At 41.7% G+C, this 18,582-nt stretch overlaps 1 protein-coding gene across 5 annotated transcripts in view; it reads right to left on the reverse strand.

The window, feature by feature from the left end:
* Positions 1-1,008: 1,008 nt before the first annotated feature.
* Slc1a2 (solute carrier family 1 member 2) overlaps positions 1,009-18,582 on the reverse strand; it is a 147,698-nt gene continuing 130,124 nt past the window's right edge. For 4 of the 5 annotated variants that reach the window (XM_017802996.1, XM_029555713.1, XM_029555714.1 and 1 more), the window contains exons 9-11: positions 16,410-16,544; positions 5,932-6,163; positions 1,437-2,159 (exon numbers count right to left, since the gene is read on the reverse strand). In XM_017802996.1, coding sequence (XP_017658485.1) covers positions 2,088-2,159; positions 5,932-6,163; positions 16,410-16,544 — 439 coding nt within the window. In that variant the 3' untranslated portion in view covers positions 1,437-2,087. Of the gene's footprint in view, positions 2,160-5,931; positions 6,164-16,409; positions 16,545-18,582 lie in introns of all 5 variants that reach the window. The other variant, XM_008852378.2, reaches the window with a different exon arrangement.

The raw sequence follows: 18,582 nt of genomic DNA on the forward strand, positions 1-18,582 counted from the left end.
TTCCACAGCAAAACCCAGCATGCTCTTGGATGCCTTGCCTAGATTCTCCTATTCACCATAGAAAAGCTCCAAGGCACCACTTACAAACAATCCAGAACAATTTCACAGCTAAACCTAAGACTGACCTTTTTGCACCATGTCTTCTGTAAAGGATGCATTTCCTGCCACTGTTTTTGGGCACGCTCTTGACCACCCTACTATCTGTCTAATGGAAATAAAAACAAATGGTATTTTAAAAATATCTGCTAGCTGAAGTGGTGGTACTAACCTGTACTCTTAGAACTGGAGAGGCAGAGCAGGAGAATTATGAGTATGAATTGAAGCTATCTAGCAAGACCCTGTCTCAAAACCAAAACCCAAACTGAAACAATAACAAAAAATTCACTTAATACTGCTCAATAGCGATCCTCATTTAAAAAAAATAATTGGGGTTTATGAGATAAAAATAACTGGAAGCTCATGTCTTCTATATGTTCCCAAGCTGTCTGATTTGGAAGAGAGAAGTCATGGGAGTAGGTAGAAAGGAAAGGGAACATCTCAGGACTCTCTCCTTGGGGATTTGGGTTCTACAACTATTCATGAGTATCTCTACAATTCTACTTGCCTCAGATGGCACCCTCACCCCCACCTATGGACCCAGATTCTATCTACTCCTTAGAGTTGAATGTGCTTTGTTTCTCAATGGTTCAAGTTCCCAGCTACCTCTAAAACTAGAAATCTTAGGAAAATACTGTGGGTTAGTCACAGAAAATAATAGTAGAGGCATTTGCAATTTCAGCTTGCACAACTAATCACTAAGGATTTGTTGGCAGCCTACCACATGTAAGGCATTGTGTTGTGCCAATTAGATTATTTCTTCTTTCAGACTTCAGAGCTCTGGAAAGGATTTCATCTGGGAAGTAGTGAAGAACCATTCTTTGTCCCCACTTGATGGTTCAAGGCTGCCTAGACTCTGTCATAAGAATGTTGCCTCTATCGAATTTTATATAGATGTTGATTTTCTGTTCCTTTCTCACTGAAGAGGAAGACTGCTTCTGTCTTGTGATAAGCTTCATGTGCTTTGATACATAAGAAAACTCTCTACATATTAGATATATACCAAGATGCCATGAAAAGAGGCATAGCCAACACAAATGCTCCCATGTGTGAGGAAGATAAAATGATCAGCCACGCAGATGGATGAGGATATAATGGAAATAATTTAGAGCTTGAAAATATCTTCTTGTTGGAAACCCAAATGAGACACTTATGGGTGAAAGAAAAAAATCAAAACATAGATCAGATCATCACATGCAAACTCACTATGCAATATGGTTGCAAATCAAACAAATAAATTTGAATATTTAGATACGGTTAAAATTTATGTTGACTATGCTCCTTTACTTTGACAAAGTATACAGCAATTATATGAAACTAACTCCTAATCCATTTTCAAATGAAACTTCCCATTTTTCACACAGAAAAAAATAGGGCAGGGCAGAGGGCCTGTGGGCTCCATAGCTGCATTTAAGAGTATGGCTCCCACTGAAACATTTAACTTAAACAATACACAAAAGATAAGTTGTCAGAGTTCCCTAAAACAGATGCTTTCAATCAACGCAGGTGCCAACTTTACAAGTTGGAGGAAAGGTGGGTCCTTCTAGAAGCTTCTAGCAGAATCTCTTGTGTGTAACAAGGCGAGCCATGAACACTTTAAGGAATAACACACACTGTGTGTGCTCTGAAGTCCCTAGAGTGAACCACACTGCTTTCATTGTGTCCTCAGGAAAAAGAGCATCCACAGTTCTGCATTGGGAGAAAGGGAAGCTGACAAGAACGTGTTTTCAATTCAAGGTGGTTTCTCCAGCAGCATCCATTCAGACAATAACACAAGTGAGCAAATTAAATGGTTATGAAGCATTATTTGGCAAAGACACAGCATGGTGCCTGTCATCATGGACTCACAGCTCCTCTAAGCCTCGGCTAATAGATTAAGTAAACACAGAAATATATGCATTTTTCCTTTTTTAAAGAAAGCTTGTTTAGAGCATCTTTTACCATAAGATACGCTGGGAAGTTTATTCAAAAATTGGCTGAGAGTCATATCCTTATTTTTCACGTTTCCAAGGCTCTTCCTCAACACTGCAGTCAGCTGACTTTCCGTTGGCTGCCAGAGTTACCTGAAAATAATTATCATCAACATCCAGCTTACAGGTCACGAACCAGCAAGAAAAACCATCCGTGCGTTATGTGGAGAAGCACTAGATCCAGGCTTATCATGTACAGCTGAAATAGTGGTTTTGAATGGTATTCCTTCGACATTAATTTTGAACCTGTTTTAGTGCTCAACAATGAATGGAGAATTAAAGCATCCATATTTGCCTAGGGGGTATTGAGGGGCTGCAGATGCAGGTGCAATTTGGGGCACAATTCTATACCATTTTTAGGGCTGTGGTGGTATCTCATTACCCAGAGACCCATCACATATTAATGTAGTTTTTAAAATGCAGTGAGTGCCACGTGCTACTCCATACAACCATAGAGGAAAAAAATAAAAAATAAAAATAAAAATAAACAACTCCAGAACTAGGCAGCTAGTTCTACCCATGCATAAAAAAGGTTCAGTTGCAGTGAGGTCAGGTGAATTTGATACATGTTCAATTTTAAAATCAGAAACCATGATATCTTTGCTTTAGAAATTAAAAGAAACAGAGAAATGTTTTAAAATGTGAGAACGTTAATAGTATAATCCAAATTATTTCAATGTAGATATTCAGTCAAATATAATTAGCAGAACATATATATTGTATTTTCCTGACTCAGAGCAAACTGAACCCTGATGCAGGAGGGAGGTTCTCCCGTCCATTTCTAAGTAGGGTTCCTAGCTTACCTTCTGTCTGTCCTCAACGTCATGTGCAAACTTAAACCCACGACTGATATTCCACATAATGGAGAGACTGGATTTATGGAAGCATTAGAATATGGAGACATGACAAATGCAGCAATGTTTGAAAGAAATCTGACCTTCTTCTTACCCAAGTGGAAGTGAAATGCATGCATCAAGAGCATACAGCATGCTAGGAACAGAGAACCAAGGGCGCTTCACAAACCATGCAATGAAAATAAAAACAAAACTATTCATTCTTTCAACTCCCATTAGCACCCTCCCGCCATTGCTTAGAAAGCCCATGCATTTAGCAACAATGGCTCCACATGCAGCTACTTAGATGAAAATTAAAAGGCTATTGCATAACTTCAAACTACAATTAACAGGCAAGATTTGTCAAACAGGGAGATCAGTGTGACGTAACAATGCTTGAAGTAGTTAAAGTTTCGACCAGAGCTGCAGCAAATTGGTTTCCCCTTTAATAAACTGTCAAGAAAGACTGGCAGGGACAGACTGCCTGAAGAAAGCTGCCTGTTCCTTGTGACCTTGAATTTGCTTAGTTGGCTGTCAGCGATCAACTATTCATCACAGTGTGGCACCTTGGGAAGAGCCAAACAGCACATGGATGTGGTGTTCGTATTTTGTTTGTAAATACAGAGGCCTGTATTTCAAAAGTAGTTAGGATAGGACTTTTCTGGCATTTGCTTTTCCTGGCTAAACTGAAGAAACCTGGGGCTACACTCCCTAACCCATTCTACCAGTCTGGTTCGGCCAAAGGGAGGGCCTTGGCAAGAAGCATTGCCATCTTTCTTGATGGGTTTTAAAAATGGGAAAGGAGTGAGACTGAGAGTTGACTGGAAGGAAGTTCAAAGGAATGAATAAATGCAACCCAGATATTCTGAAAAGGGATGGGCCACCATGCACGTAGCTCTGGCTGCCTTCTTCTGAGTGTCAACACAGGTAACTGACTTAGAGTGAGAAGGCTGAGGCTCACTCACCTTCAAAAAGCTGAACCCAATTGTCTCACTAAAAATGAAAACATCTGAAATAGTTAAGAAACCAGTACACCCAGATACATTATCTTCAGGGCCCGCTCAGTTTGAATATTGACCATCTAACTGCTGGTTAACTGGCATAGACACAGGTGATTTGTTGGGCAGCCAATTTTACGGAGACTGAGCAACTATCTCTATGAAACCACCCAAGTAAAAGGGCTATTTGACACACAGCTGGCATCAAGATGTAAGTGGGGTACAGCCAATAAACATTTATGGAGTGCCTACAACATCCCAGACACTGTTTTAGGGATTGGGACGTGATAATGATGAACTGGAACAAAGTCCCGCTCTTCATGGCTTATGTTTGTTTGTTCCATGTTTTTGGTTAAAATATATAACAAATCCTCTTGCTATTCCTTTAGAAAAGAAAAATTTAGGAAGTCTGAAATCCAAAGCTACCTCTGCCCCTCTATACCTTGTTTTAGAAAAATATTTCCTATCACATTAAGAAGCCCCCTGAGAAGTCCCCAAAGGGTCATATCACTGCCTAGGGTTCTTCTTGCACACAACTGTGAAATGAAAAACACACATGGTGATTCCATTTGGTCAGATCCCATGTTTCATTGCTTGGCAATGATTTGAATTCAAATCTTATCTCTTTTAACACATTGAACTTTTTGTCCTCACCTCCAGCTATGCCACTCAGTAAATACTTGATGAATAATCAAAACATAGGATTTCATAGGAACGGGATGAGGATACTCACTAAATCATACAAGGCACACAATAAGTACTTCATACATGTAATACAGTATAAAGCCGTTCCATGAGAATGTTGAGCCTTATTGACCAAGCTAACATTTTCATTGAGAATAAATTAGCACATTCATTTAGATGTGAAAAACACTAACTTTTTCCCCTGAAGATTCATCTGAGGTTTTAAAAATTGAAATCATTTTTGCTAAGTCAATTAATTAATTAATTAATTGTCTCCCTCCTCAATTTGTATCAGACCCCTGGCTCACCTCACATGTTCTTGACATGGGGTGGGGGGACAAGCAAAAGACTGTCTGGTTCACTACTATTCTGGACCTATGACATAGTCCAGTAAGTCAAATGGCTTTTATGTTACCCTTAGCTATCTGGCAGAAAACTATGAACCCATAACATATATATAAAATTGTAAGAAATTAAAGATTAAATGTGACCTTATCAGCAGAAGTCAGAAAGGTACCAGATACCTGTGTTGGTTGAGATGGGCCTCTGCTACTGTAAACTGTCATTTTAGCAAGCCAACCCTTCTCGAATCTGTCAGGGTTTCTCCAAGTTTGCTTTACTCTGGTCATGACACCCTCTCTTTAACAATGTCAAGTTAGTTATAATGAAGGCTAGTCAGAGTACATCAAGCTTAAAGGCTTGGCACCCCGCAGTTTGGAGGAGAACCCAGAACATCAGTGCTGCAGAAGAGGTGGAGTTTGTGATACATGGGGTTCTAAAATGATTTGTTTCTGGATAACTGTTCTGAAGGAGAGTTATCCTTGAAATTGCAACCCTATTTGGGCTACAAAATAAAAGTCATTTCACACCTTACCTCCTCATAGAAAAAAATTAAGAGAAAGATGACTGATCAAAGTTACATGTGAACATTTTTTACCAATGTCTAATATATAATAAGGAAGAATGCTCATGCTGTATAAATTCAATGATATTTGATTTACATTTTTCTTGATGTTTCCTTTGAGTAAGAGAATATCTGAAGGTCATTAAAGTTCTAACAATCACAAATTCTTGAGCCAAAGAGTCAAGAAAAATGTCCAAATTAGTGGAGTGGGGTGGATGTAGGAATTGGTTCAAACAAGCAACTGATTGGCTCTTTTGGCACTAGGCTTGTTGATTTCCCACCATGCTACACACAGAGTAAGATGATCTGGGTCTCACAGAAGCTTGGGTTATATGATTCCTTATAAAAACATGGTAAGAACAGATGCAGGGCTTTGTGTTTGTTTTTAAGAAAGCCAGCATGCACTACTATATGCAGGTCTCAATATCCAGGAATGGGAAAGGTACCTTGCACTCATCTACTATGACAGAGTTGTGTGCAGCATAGACACACTGATTAGAGTTGCTCTCCCTATGGTTCTTCATGTCATCGTAAATGGATTGAGTCTTGGTCATTTCAATGTCTTCATGCATTCGGTGTTGGGAGTCAATGCTATCCAGCTCAGACTTGGAGAGGTGATAGACAATCCCAGCTCCAAAAGAGTCGCCCACGACATTGACTGAAGTTCTCATTCTGTCCCTGGTGATGAAAAACAGATTAAATTTAGTGAGTAAGCATTATGGTACAGTGGTTGGCAGGACAAGGTGTAGGAAGAGAGAGACTGGGGCTTGGTTCTGTTTCTGCCTTTTCCCACTATATGGCTTGGGGCAAGACATTTAAGCTTTATGAACCTTCATTCCCCTGCTCGTGAATTATAGATACAATCATACTTCTCTCACTAGTTTGGATGCACTTTAAATGAGATTGTAGATAAAATGCTTAGCAACATACCTGATGGATGGCACAAAGCAACAAACAATAACAAAGAAAGAATAAAAGGAGGAAGAAGGAAAGAATTAGAGAGAAATATGTCTACATATCAAAATTAGTACCCAGGCTTCAGACACACTTAATGGTGCCCAACAACTTCCCCTGATTTAAAATGTCCTTTAAAGGCAGAAGGAATTAGTTGGTAAAGTACCTGCCTTGGGAACTCAAGGACCTGAATTTGATCAGTAGAATCTGTGTGGGAAAAAAAATCTAAATCTGGTGGCATGCATTGGTAATCCCAGCACTGAGAAGGCAGAAACAGGCAGATTCATGGGGCTGGATGGGCAGCCTGTTTGCCTGATGGCCAGCCTACTTGGTGAGTTCCAGGTCAATGAAAGACCCTGGTTCCAAAAAATGTTGGTTTGTTTCGTAAAGGTAGACAGCACCTGACGAATGACCTGAGGCTCTCCCCTGACTTTCACATGCATGCACGTGCATATGAACCACCCCTCATGTCCTCATGTCCATGCCCCTACATACACAAACAAACACTTTTAAAGTCTCCATATTACCTCAGTTTATTCTATTTATTAGTCCTACTTGAAAGGGCTGATGAACTGTAAGTACTCTTATAATTAAAAAAATATATCTTTTTATAAGGATGTAAACTATCCCAGCCTTTCCCTCTAGTACCTCAACTACAGACACAGCTGTTGGGTAAGAAACATAGCCACAGTAAGACCATGTGTCCTGAAAAGATCGAAATACTTTATCTTGTTTTCTCCACAAGAATTAAATCTTTGAGAGTATTTCTGGAACCAAAGAATAGTAAAAATATCCTCCCTCAAGTTTTGCATTGCAAGTTCTGACTCGACGACAACAACAAAAAATGGTTGATAACAAGTCCTCTTAGACAACCAGCATCAGGAAAGCTCATTAAGTTCTTAAGGGTAATTGTGTTCTCTCACTCATTAAGTACAAGGCAAATTGGTGTGAGGAATCCTGTGGCCACATTTATTACAACATTCACGGTCCCATGGAAAAAGGTACTGGGAAGCCACTACAGAAGTAAGGAACGAAGTAAATGTGAAACATAAAAGAACAGAGACAAGGTAAAGATATCGCCAAGATACCCTTAGTTAAGAACACTCTCATCTTTCACTCAAGTTATGAGTCCCATAATTAAGTTACAAGTGGAGTGGAAATCTTAATTTTTAAATTAGAACAAAGACCTAAAGTAAATCGCAGTTGCTGTGATGCAATCTAGTTCTCGTTAAGAAATAACAAGGCTGTACTAGAAGGGGTCTGGCTTGGCTTCCCTACAAGTCCTTTTGTCCTTCTGATTTTAACCAGCAGATGCTGCCCAAGGTGGGAGTTGGGGGCAATGATCAGAGCAGAACTTGAACTCTCAAGCTGTGTCTCTGTCTTAGAATGCTCTGGCCCCTTTTCTGCTCTGGAGAACCTACCTGTGGGTGGTAAAATTTGTACACGAGTGAAGATGACGCTTGAGGACCACCAAGTCCTAGAAGAGGACTGCTAAGAATCCCCAGCATGAGTGCATGATGGGAGATAAGAAGAATCATAAAGACTGTTACAGAGCAGCAAGATGTTCCCCTGCACAGCAGGTCACTGTACAGAACAATGCACTGTGTATTTCAAATTGCTAAAGAAAGGGAATTGAAAGTTTTAATGACAAAGAAATGATACTTGAGAAGACAGGCATGTTTAACAAATATTATGCCATACATATATGTATCAAACATTACATAATACCCCTCCAACATCTATAATTGTATGTTTTCCATATCAGCTAAAAATGAAGGACTAAAGGATATAGCTCAGAGGTAAAAAAAAAAAAAAAAAACCACTTACCAAACACATGTAAGGCCCTAGGTTTTATCCCCAGTGCCACCAAATGTAAGTAAGTAAATAAAATAAAAAATTTAAAAGAATGTAAGAAAAAAAGAAAAAAGATGAACTCTACAGGCAGCCTGTCTTGGACGCAAATGCTAGTTTTGCCTTTTGTCTGTTGGACAGCCGTGAGCGTGATAACATTTATGAACCTTCTAAAAACTGAACTAATAAAAATAACCAGTGCATAGTATAGCATTTTATGAAGAGTAAATAACATAAAATTTTTATCACAATTTCAGACACTTAATAAAAACTCAAAAGTCACCTAATATAATGTGCACTTCTGATACTACTGTAAATTTTATCGAGTCAATTTGAATGCACTTTGGCAGCTCCGAAGTACCACATCCAAACTCGCCTGGTTAAGCTACGCTCTTCCGCTGAAAATATTAACCGTATTTTTACAGCAGCTCCTGTAACGGGTGTGGTAGACAATGCCAATTAGAGACAAAGGGAAGCATCTCTTGGTTTCAGTAACAAAGAAGCTATTGATCCACCAAGGACAGTTTACATACAGAGGCAAGGGCAGAAGTCAGCTCCTGTAGGTAAAATCCATGAGAGGCAGTGGAGACACTATGTATGCATGATCAGCTTTTTCAAAAAGATTCAGAAAGCAAAAGGAATGGGTGATGAGAGAGTTGGAAGATGTAGAGAAGGGTTTTGGTTTGCTTTTATTTTAGAAGCGAATGCTGGAATTTGTTTAAACCTAAAAAGGAGCCAGTTAAGAAGGCAAAACTAAAGGTGTAGAGAAGAGAGAGTAATTTATGGAGCTGAATATCCAGGGAGATTTGAGAGGATGGGATCCAACGTGGAGAAGATGGTCTTACCTTTTGGAAGAGGGACTCTGACTACAGAAAGAAAGGGGAAAGGGCAAGTTTAAGATGGCAGGCATTAAGGGAGATCTGTCAAGCAGCAAGACGCCCATTTATATTAAACAATAATATCCAAGCCCTATCATGCCAGGTTCCTCTGCCACTATGCATCCTGAGAAAATTTCCAGGATGCCCAGCCAGCAGCTTGATCATGACTATTCTATATGTATTCCTCCCCTCCCCCTGAAAATACTGCAAAGCAAAGTAATACTTAAACCACCGGGGGAATGTCTGACTGACTCTAGGGAAGTATAGCTCTGGCCCAAAGAAGGATATGAGAATTTATGGTTCGTGTGTGGAAAGTTTTTCCAAAGGTAAACAATTTCATTTTCACTCATGGTCACCCTGGACCTCTTAGGAAACTATGCTTTCATGCTGATCTGAGTAGTTTTTAGTCTGGGGGTGGGGGTGGGAGCAGGAAGAGGTACAGGAGGAGAGGGAAGGGGAGGGGAGGAAAGAGGAGGGAGGGAAAGAATGAAAAAGAGATTAGATCTGTCAGTGGTACTTGGCGATTCTGTGTGTCAAGACTATAAGAAAGTAACAGAGATGGGAGCAGAATCTTGCATTTAATGAATTTACTACAAACAACAGCTATCCTTCCTGGACTGGCAGGAACCAAAAGCGAGAGGGGGCTGGACAGCTATTTCACATCAGTCACTAAGTCTGGTTCATTGGAAGAAAAGTACTTGCCAAGGTACTCCACTCTCTTATTTCTCTTGTCAGAATCCTCTGGCAGAGAGGTATGGGACTGTCTGGAAGTCTGAGTTCTCACAGAGAAACAGAGCTGGTTTGCTCACAATTCATCTGGTTCCTTGTATTATGTGGAATCACATGGAATGACAATTTATGTAAATGTGAAAGCACTAAAGACTGGAAGTATCCTATGATTCGACTTAGTATAAAGTATAGTGTCAGCTCTTAGAAGGCGGGGTGCTGAGGGACTGTCTTTAGGGGTTCAGTGTGGCAGCAGGGCTGCTGAGAGGTCTCAGACCTGGGGTAAGCTGGCATTGGAGGGCTAGAATCACAGGGGGTAAAGGAAGGGGGGATACCAAACTGACCATTGGTTAAGAGTGAGAGTGTTGACTTTCAGACTGGATTGCTACTAGTTCTAATAAAAAGGATGTGTGTGTGTGTGTGTGTGTGTGTGTGTGTGTGTGTGTGTGTTCAGAGTGTAGTGTTATTAGTTCTAATAAAGGATGTGTGTGTGTGTGTGTGTGTGTGTGTGTGTGTGTGTGTGTGTGTGTGATGCCTGGATGTGTGTAAATTCACCTGTGTCGTGCAGTGCCCACAGAGGACAGAAAAGGGTGCTGTATCTCCTAGAACTGGAGTTATGGAGTTGTTAGCCACCATGTAGGAGCTGGGATTTGAACTCCAGTCCTCTGTAAGAGCAATCAGTGCTCTTAACCACTGAGCCATCTTCCCAGACCAAGCAAGGCAAGTTATTTAGCCTGTGCAGCTTTCTCCTTTGTCAAATATGAAGCAATACCCACTTGTGGGGAAGATAATAACTGTTGACATGCCATCTGAAAGGCTTTCCACAAAACTCTCTGTATATGAAAGACTGATTCAAAATGAGTGCCGGGCCAGTAACTGCTCGTGGTATTGCTGTTTTTAGTCCCAATGGTGAGTTCACCTCTTCTTTGATTCCCCCACCGAATGCATTATTGTCCTCTGTTAGCACCTGTCACATTGTTGGGATTTTTTTTTCTTTTTTTTTCCTGTCTTTTTGAAATAGGGTCTCTCTGTAGACCCAGCTGGCCTGGAACTCACTATGTAGACCAGTAGATCAGGCTGGCCTTGAACTCACAGAGATCCTCCTGCCTCTACCTCCCAAGTGCTGGGACTACAGGCGTGTGCCACCATGCCTGGCAATTGTTGGGATTTCTTGACTACACCATCTCAGTTTTATTTTTTAACTTCTGTACTAGACTATAAGCTCTTTGGATGCTAAGACCATATTTTATAGTCTCCAGTATCTGTGGAAGAAATGGTTCCAGGACCTCCCATAGATATCAAAATCCACAGATGCTCAAGTCCCTTATCAAATAAAAATGGCCTAAAACTTCCTTATAACTTACACACATTTCCCCATATACATTAAGTCATCTCTAGATTACTTACAATACCCAATGCAGTAGCAACGCTATGTAAGAAGCCATGCTTTATTGTTTAGGGAATAATAACAAGAAAAGCAGGTCTATACATAATCAGTTTAGATGCCTATTTTTTTTTTTTGCAAATGGTTTCTATTTCATTTGGTTGAATTTGAGAATACAGAAACCAGAGAGGGTTGTGTGAACCACTGTGGCCTAGGGCAGGGTGGGAGAGTTGGGAAGTCAGTAGGAGCAGGAGAAAGGGCAGAGTAGATTGTTCAGGGAATTGAGGGAGACACAGACATCAAAACTGAAAGAGATGTACAGAAAGCTGGGAAAGGACACAGAGACATTAAAAGAAAAAAGATTCAGCAAGGCAAAGAGACTGATAAAGGTCAAGTCCAAGAGGACTTGGGGAGACCTCCAGGGATGGGGGACACTAATGGATTGTTTTAAGGAAAGAAATTATCAATATTAAATGTGAATTCCTATGCTACCTGTAGTCATTATTAGCAATGACTACAGTTAGGAGGACACTTGAGAGTCAACCATAGGTGAAGGAAACTTTCCTTTTTTCATTTTCTTATTCCCTTTAGCTTTTGTGACATAATAGAAATGGTCTTGTTGTACAGAGCTATAGACCCACCCGCTCCCTGAATCTGCTATTGTATTGTCTTGAGTCAGAGGCATGTTGATTGAGAGAGGACTTGGTGGACCGAGTCACATTCCACAGTAAAGCAACATAAACTGGAGATAAGCATAGAGTAGAAAAGAGGAGCATCCTGTATACATGCAGCATGAAAACCAAGACTGAATCACAAGCTTCTAGAATATTCAGAGAGATGGTAGATGTAGGCATTACTTTCATTTCCATCAGGAATGGAATGGAAGTTAAGTCAGGTCAGCTCAGTCATGTAACAGCCACCAAATTAGAATAAATTATATCTTTTAGCTAAGCGAAACGGGGATATACTATTAGCTTCCTTATAATTTCTTGTAACTTTTAAATAAATCAGTGTAAAGTACTTGGAACAATAGCTAACACGTAAGAGTCCCCATTAAGCACTGGCTATTAGCACCCTGCGTCCTTCAATTTATTTTCACTGAGTAGATACATTGGCTGTCAACAATTACTTATATACCCATAGTCTGGAAGTCCTGGCTGATCAGAAACCTCCTTACTCTGCTCCCTCTCTCTAGAAGTGAGATCCCTGGGCTACATCAATACCACCACCACAGGTTCACATAGGTTTCACTGTATTTTGGCTTTTCCGTTCCACCTGGGCAATAATTATCCATCTCTGTTATTGGCTCCCATTTTTCACTTCAATCCTCTCTCCTTCTGAGAAACAAATGTGTCAATGTAATCGCCTGAAAATATTGGAGTCTTGATACAAAGGGCTTCTTGGATCCAAGAGAAGGCTCTAGTCTTAACGAATCCTGCCTATTTGTTACTTGGGGACTTGGGCATTTTGCAGTGCTCCAGAATCTTGGTTTTCACCATGACATTTACAGAACAGGAAAGCCTGCCCACAGAAAAGCATCCAGGGCTTAGAGGGTTGTAATGAGGCTGGATAGACTCCAGCAGTTGGCAAATACTGTGACACATTGAATGTCACTGCAGGCCTTTATTTGGTTTTAAATTGAAAAATTGCTAGAGTTATAAATGCTTACACACTTTGCCTAAAGAGGCAAAACGTTTGACTCCCTTTTCTTTTTTCTCTGCTTTTCCTCCACAAACTACTTTTCTACAGGACAGCCAGCCTCCTCTGAGCCCGTGTCTCAAATGAGGCCCCTGTTCCCTTTTTCACAGCAATGAACATCCAAAAACCACGGAGCCCAGCACCAACAGCTTGTTTCCAGAGTGCCTCTCTCCAATGAGAAAGAACGTGGCACCATTACTAATGCAAAGCAGATCTGACCCAGCTATGGCTCTCATGCCCATCTTCCCAGGATCCTCCATGTTTCCTTTTTCTTTCTTTCTTGAAAGGAGAGCTCATGTGTGTCTACATACAACCATCCATTCACCAGCAGGATTGATGTCAGCCTTTAAGGGATGGGATTAGACTCCTGCTTTTGAGCTCAAGTTCTGTTTCCACTGTACCTATGATGGAGCAGAGGCCCACACAAGTACCTTGCCCCAAGTCCTATGGCTACTAAGCACAGAGCTCAGATCCAGGTCCCTTGCCTCCTGGTCTCTTTTGTTTGACCACATGGCCCCATCCCATCTGAGATCAGCACCTCAGAACCACAAAAAAAGCTGCAATTGGTGCTTTCTTCCCGGTTCCAGCTCAGCACAGGGTTTTCTCTTACACCATTTCATCAATGTAGCTGATCCAGATGGATCATCTTTTGTTGGAGTTGTCCTTCTTGCTGGCATGCTGCAGACCTAATTATGACACCCTGCTTTCCTGCACAAGCGTGAACATGTGAGCACCTGTATGGGGCGATGTGGGAGGACCCAGCCCTCCTATTCCATTTGCTAGCATTTAGGTCAGAAGTAGGCAGGGTCTTGAATATTTCATGAAGTGACTCTCATCCACCAGGCTTGAGTCAAGAGACTGCCAAGAAGTTGAGGGCCCACAGTGGCAAAACTACTAGTGCTGGAGGACTTGAATTCTAAGAGTGACTGAGGCCTTGATCCTACCCCACTGGCCTTCAGTTCAGGCTATTTGTTTTGTTTTAATTCTGGGAGAGAGAAAAAAAAAAAAACAGGCCAAACAAATGATTCTTTGGTTATTATATAAACCAAAGATGTCTTTGTCCATTTTTACTATTACAACAAAGTACCCAAGACTGGGTCATTTATAAAGAACAGAAATTTATTTCCTCAGAATTTTTCAAGGCTGGGAAGCCCCCAGATCAAAGTACCAGGATCTGGTGTGGCCATCTTCCTGTGCTATCACATGGTGGAAGGTAGCAAGGCAAAGCAAGGGAAAGAAGGCGCTGAAATGACCCTTTTGCAAGGGCACCAGTGCCACCCTTCTTTCCCTATTTGCCAGTAAAGTCCCCACCTGTTACTATGTTAACAGTGGAAATTAAGTTTAACATTAATGAAGCAAAAGCTGAAACCCTAGTTTGGAGGAGACTCTACTAGACCTGTCTTCTCCAACCTTTCCAACTCCAGACCTCTCTGCCTCCCCCAACCCTTTTACTGATGAAAACTTCTGATTCACAGTTTCTTCATCTGTGACAAACAGCACAGAACTCTCCAGGGGGTAAATGAAAAACAAATGCAAAGATATTGCAGTACTTGCCAAATATCCACCCCTTCCCCTCATTCCTGATAACATGACTACATACTTTCTACTCAGGGCATTTACATTATAATGGTGGGCTCTCCCGTCATAATTTCTTAAAAGATTAAGTTTTGTGTGTACATGTTCATGTGTGTGCAAGTGCACACACATGTGTATGTGTACATGTGAGTACATGTATATGTAGGCCTGAAGTCAACCACGGCTGTAAGGTATAGACCTTGGTTTTTGAGACAGGGCTTCTCTCTGGCCTGGAGTTGCTGCTTTGGTTAGGCTGTCTGGCCAGTGAGCCCCAGGGATCTGTTTGTCTCTGCATCCCCAGGGCTGGGGATTACAAATGTGCATCATCATGGCCAGCTTTTTAAATTTTTCTTTTATTATTATATGTGTGTGATGCGTGTGCATGTGAATGTGGGCGTGTGTGCCACAGCATGTGTGTGGACATCAGAGGACAACTTTGTGGAGCTGGTTCTCTCCTTCCATTTTTATGTGGGTTTTTAGGATTGAACTCTGGTCTCCAGACTTGTGTGGGAGGCACCTTTACTCACTGAGACATTTCTATGGCCCATGCCTGGCTTTTTTAAAAATGGGATTTTGGAATTGAACTCAGGTCCTCACAAGCCCTTTACTAACTAAACCATCTCCCCAGCCTTAAAAAAGATTTCTAGCAGTGGATTTTTCAGACTTTAGAAACAAATCCAAGAAGAGCCAAGGCAGTGTAGTTACACACACAAGGGACTCGACAGCAGGGGCTGAGGAGGCTCAAGAGGCAAAGAGCCAGGGGAGAACATAAGCAGCAAGTCACAGGGGAAGCGGGTAGAATTAGAACAGCTTCCTCTGTCACTCTTCTTGAGTGGAAAGGCCCTGATTATCACACAACAACTGTGTGGTTAAGGCTAGTGCACATTTACTGAATCCCTACTATGTGCTCTATCCTCAAACCACTGGCAGTGTCTTCCTTTTCTCCTGGTCCTCCACCCCATGCATATTTGACCTCACTCCTCTGTCTCCTTCTTTTTGTTCTCTACTAATTCCTCCCAGCCCTGCACCATCAAATCCCAGGAACTCTGTCTGAATAGATGACATGACCTGTTGGTGCCAACCCAGGGCACAGAGAACAATCAATCAAGCTGGCAGAGAATGACCAGGACAGGAGAGTTGGCAGACAGACATGAGGTCATTTAGCCTACCCTGCATCCTCCCAATCAAGTCATCTCCAGGACACTACTCTGGTAATGAAAGAGTCAGCCAGGAAGTGTCATGGCTTCCCAGCAGCCCTGTTGGATTGAACAGAATGTATCGATGGAGCCTCTTCTTATATCGTAAACCCCACTGCCTACACCAACAGCAGGCACAGATGATAAGAGACCAGCTTCCTGCTGGCCTTGTCCTTTCCCTGTCAGCCTCTGTATTGTTCTGTCTTTGCAAGAATGAAGAATGGAGGCGATGTAAACTCAAGTCTGTAAAATGTGGCTTCTTCCTCTTAAAATCCATGCCAAAAAGTAGGAATCTGGTGCATGTGGAGGTTTGGACAAAGAAGTATAGGTACTTTGGCCTTCCATCTCTGTTGCAGTGTGTGTGTGTATGTGTGTCACAATGCACCTCTGATGTTAAGGCCATGATATGGTCCAAAGCGCTATCATTTCACTCCAAACAAGGCATTGGCATAATTCTCACAGAAACTGCAATGCCCTCAAATCCTTTTAAAATTTTTCAATCTGCCCTGGTAGACACAGTAACTGCTAAAGGAAAGAAAGGAGAGAGGATGTAGGGGAGTTCCCAGAGGGCTGGGCTAAGGTCTTACCACTACTCTGTCACCTGTCCATCCCTGGGAGGCAGCACCCATAATCCCCAGCAGAACCCCACCACAGGCACTTACAGCAACCAGTCCACGGCCACCAGCAGGCTGATGTCTTCTGTTGGCAGGCCCACCGCCGTCAGGATAAGAAGCATGGTGACCAGTCCAGCACTGGGAATACTGGCTGCGCCAATGCTCGCCAGTGTGGCTGTGAGGCTGAAAGGAAAGAGAAGACTAGGTCATGTGAAGAGAAAGAATCTTGGCAAGGCTACTGATGGCAATCTCAGGGATAAGAACAAAATCTTCCAATTCTATAGTTATTAAAGTTCTCTTCCCACCTTTCTCTGAGGAATAGTAGAGTAATATCTAAGATACTAAGGCCCGGGAATTGGGCTCAACTACAATGGAAGCTTATCAATTCATGGGTGGGTGCCCTATTCCCATTGTGATACTCAACTTCCCTAACATACGCAATACTCAAATAAGGCAGTTGTTCTAAAAGCAGGCATGGAAACATTAAAAATGAAAAACAAATCATTTTCCCTCTCCCATAGGGCTATGACTGCTTCCATCTCTGCTTACGCCTTCATGTGTCTGTGAGCACCACAGTCCTTTGGATTACACGGCCAGAATCTGAGGAGGTCATAGCCAAGGTTAACATGAAAACTCAAGACTAGGAAACATCCAGGACCAACTGAGTGAACATCGGGGAAAGAAATCAACAGAGTCCAAGAGACATTAAGCTTCCCTTGCCTGGACATTTCGCCAGAAGCTGGAAAATAGATTATTCAGAAAGAGGGAGCCACATAATGATAATGGAATAAAGGGAAGTTTCTGATGCATCTCTTTATCTTCTTTTCAAGCAAAGACAGGAGCATACCCAGAGCCATTTTGAACTCTATCTCTGGGAGAGGGTTAATCTTTCGGTCAAGTGCTCCATCCATATCTCAGAGGGTCTCTGAAGTTCAACAAAGGGCATTACTTTTTCCTCTTTCGTAAATGCCATTTATAGAAGCAATCACTTTATTTCTTTTTATTTTTCTTTTGGTGGTGTGTGTTCAGGTGTGCATGCATATTTGTGTGTGTACATGTAGAGGTCAGAGGACAATCTTTGATGTTATCTTCAGGAACACCACCCACCTCTTTTAAGAGAGAGTTTCTCATTGGTCTGGAGTACCTTGGCTAGCCACCGAGTCCCGGGGATCTGCCTGTCTTCCCCTATCCAGCATGGAGATTAAAAGTACTCTACCACGTCTGGAATTTTCACAAGAATTCTAGGGACCTAACTCAAGTCCTGTGCTTGTCAGGGAAATCATCTCCCCAGGTCTGAAGCCATCACTTCTAAATGGAAGAGAGGTGCTTCTGCAAACAGGGCTCCCCAATTTGATTTTTGGGGGCACTGAAAAAGGGAGTCTGCTTGCTTTGTAGTTGTAACATTGGATTGTTTCTGGAATACTCAGGTTTTAAACTAAGAGCCAGGCTTTCAGGGGACATTGGTCAAGTCAGACCATCAGTGTGACCCTAAATCTTCTCATTGAGAAGGATTTAACCTGACCTTACTAAACATTGGAGGAAATGAAGGTCCCTGGAGATTCTGTGGGTTGGGCTGTCATTCCCCTTTGCCAAGCTTTTCAGGCACAGTACAGATACCTGCTTAGGTATGATCTAGAGCATGTGTCCTCACCCTTTCCCTGTCATACCAGCATGGAGCTTGTGTCAGGTTTTAGAGAACTCCATGTTTCTTGAATTCATCTGAGACAGCAGATATAGCATATAGTTGTTTTCACTGCAAACCTGCACTTGAACAACCTGGGTTCAAATCTCAGTTCTACCACTTGCAAACCATGTGACTTTGGGCAACTGAATCTCTTTGTATCTCTTGTCTCTCTGTAAAAAGGAGATAATGGTAGTATCTCACTCATGAGGTGGCCCTACACTTTCAGGATCTAGTAAGTACAAAGGCACTTAGTTAATATGAATTGTCATTCTTATCAAGAAAATCGGGGACAAGGCCAAACATCCCTACAAGGGAAATGTCCCTAAATCCCCCAGAGAACTGGGAATCCTCAGTCTTCCCCAAGACAGAGAGAAGAAAGGGAAGGGGGACTTTCTGGGTTCCAGAGATCTTTGGTCGCAGCCATTTTATTTACAGCATCAGGGTTTTTTTGTTTTTTGTTTTTTTCTGAGTCACTCTTACTATGGCCATTTTATCAGGCTAGCTTTTGGTTCTGTGAGGCAAAAATCATATATATAT

The sequence above is a fragment of the Nannospalax galili genome, unplaced genomic scaffold, assembly GCF_000622305.1.
Source record: "Nannospalax galili isolate Female #2095 unplaced genomic scaffold, S.galili_v1.0 scaffold126, whole genome shotgun sequence".
Classification (NCBI taxonomy): Eukaryota; Metazoa; Chordata; class Mammalia; order Rodentia; family Spalacidae; genus Nannospalax; species Nannospalax galili.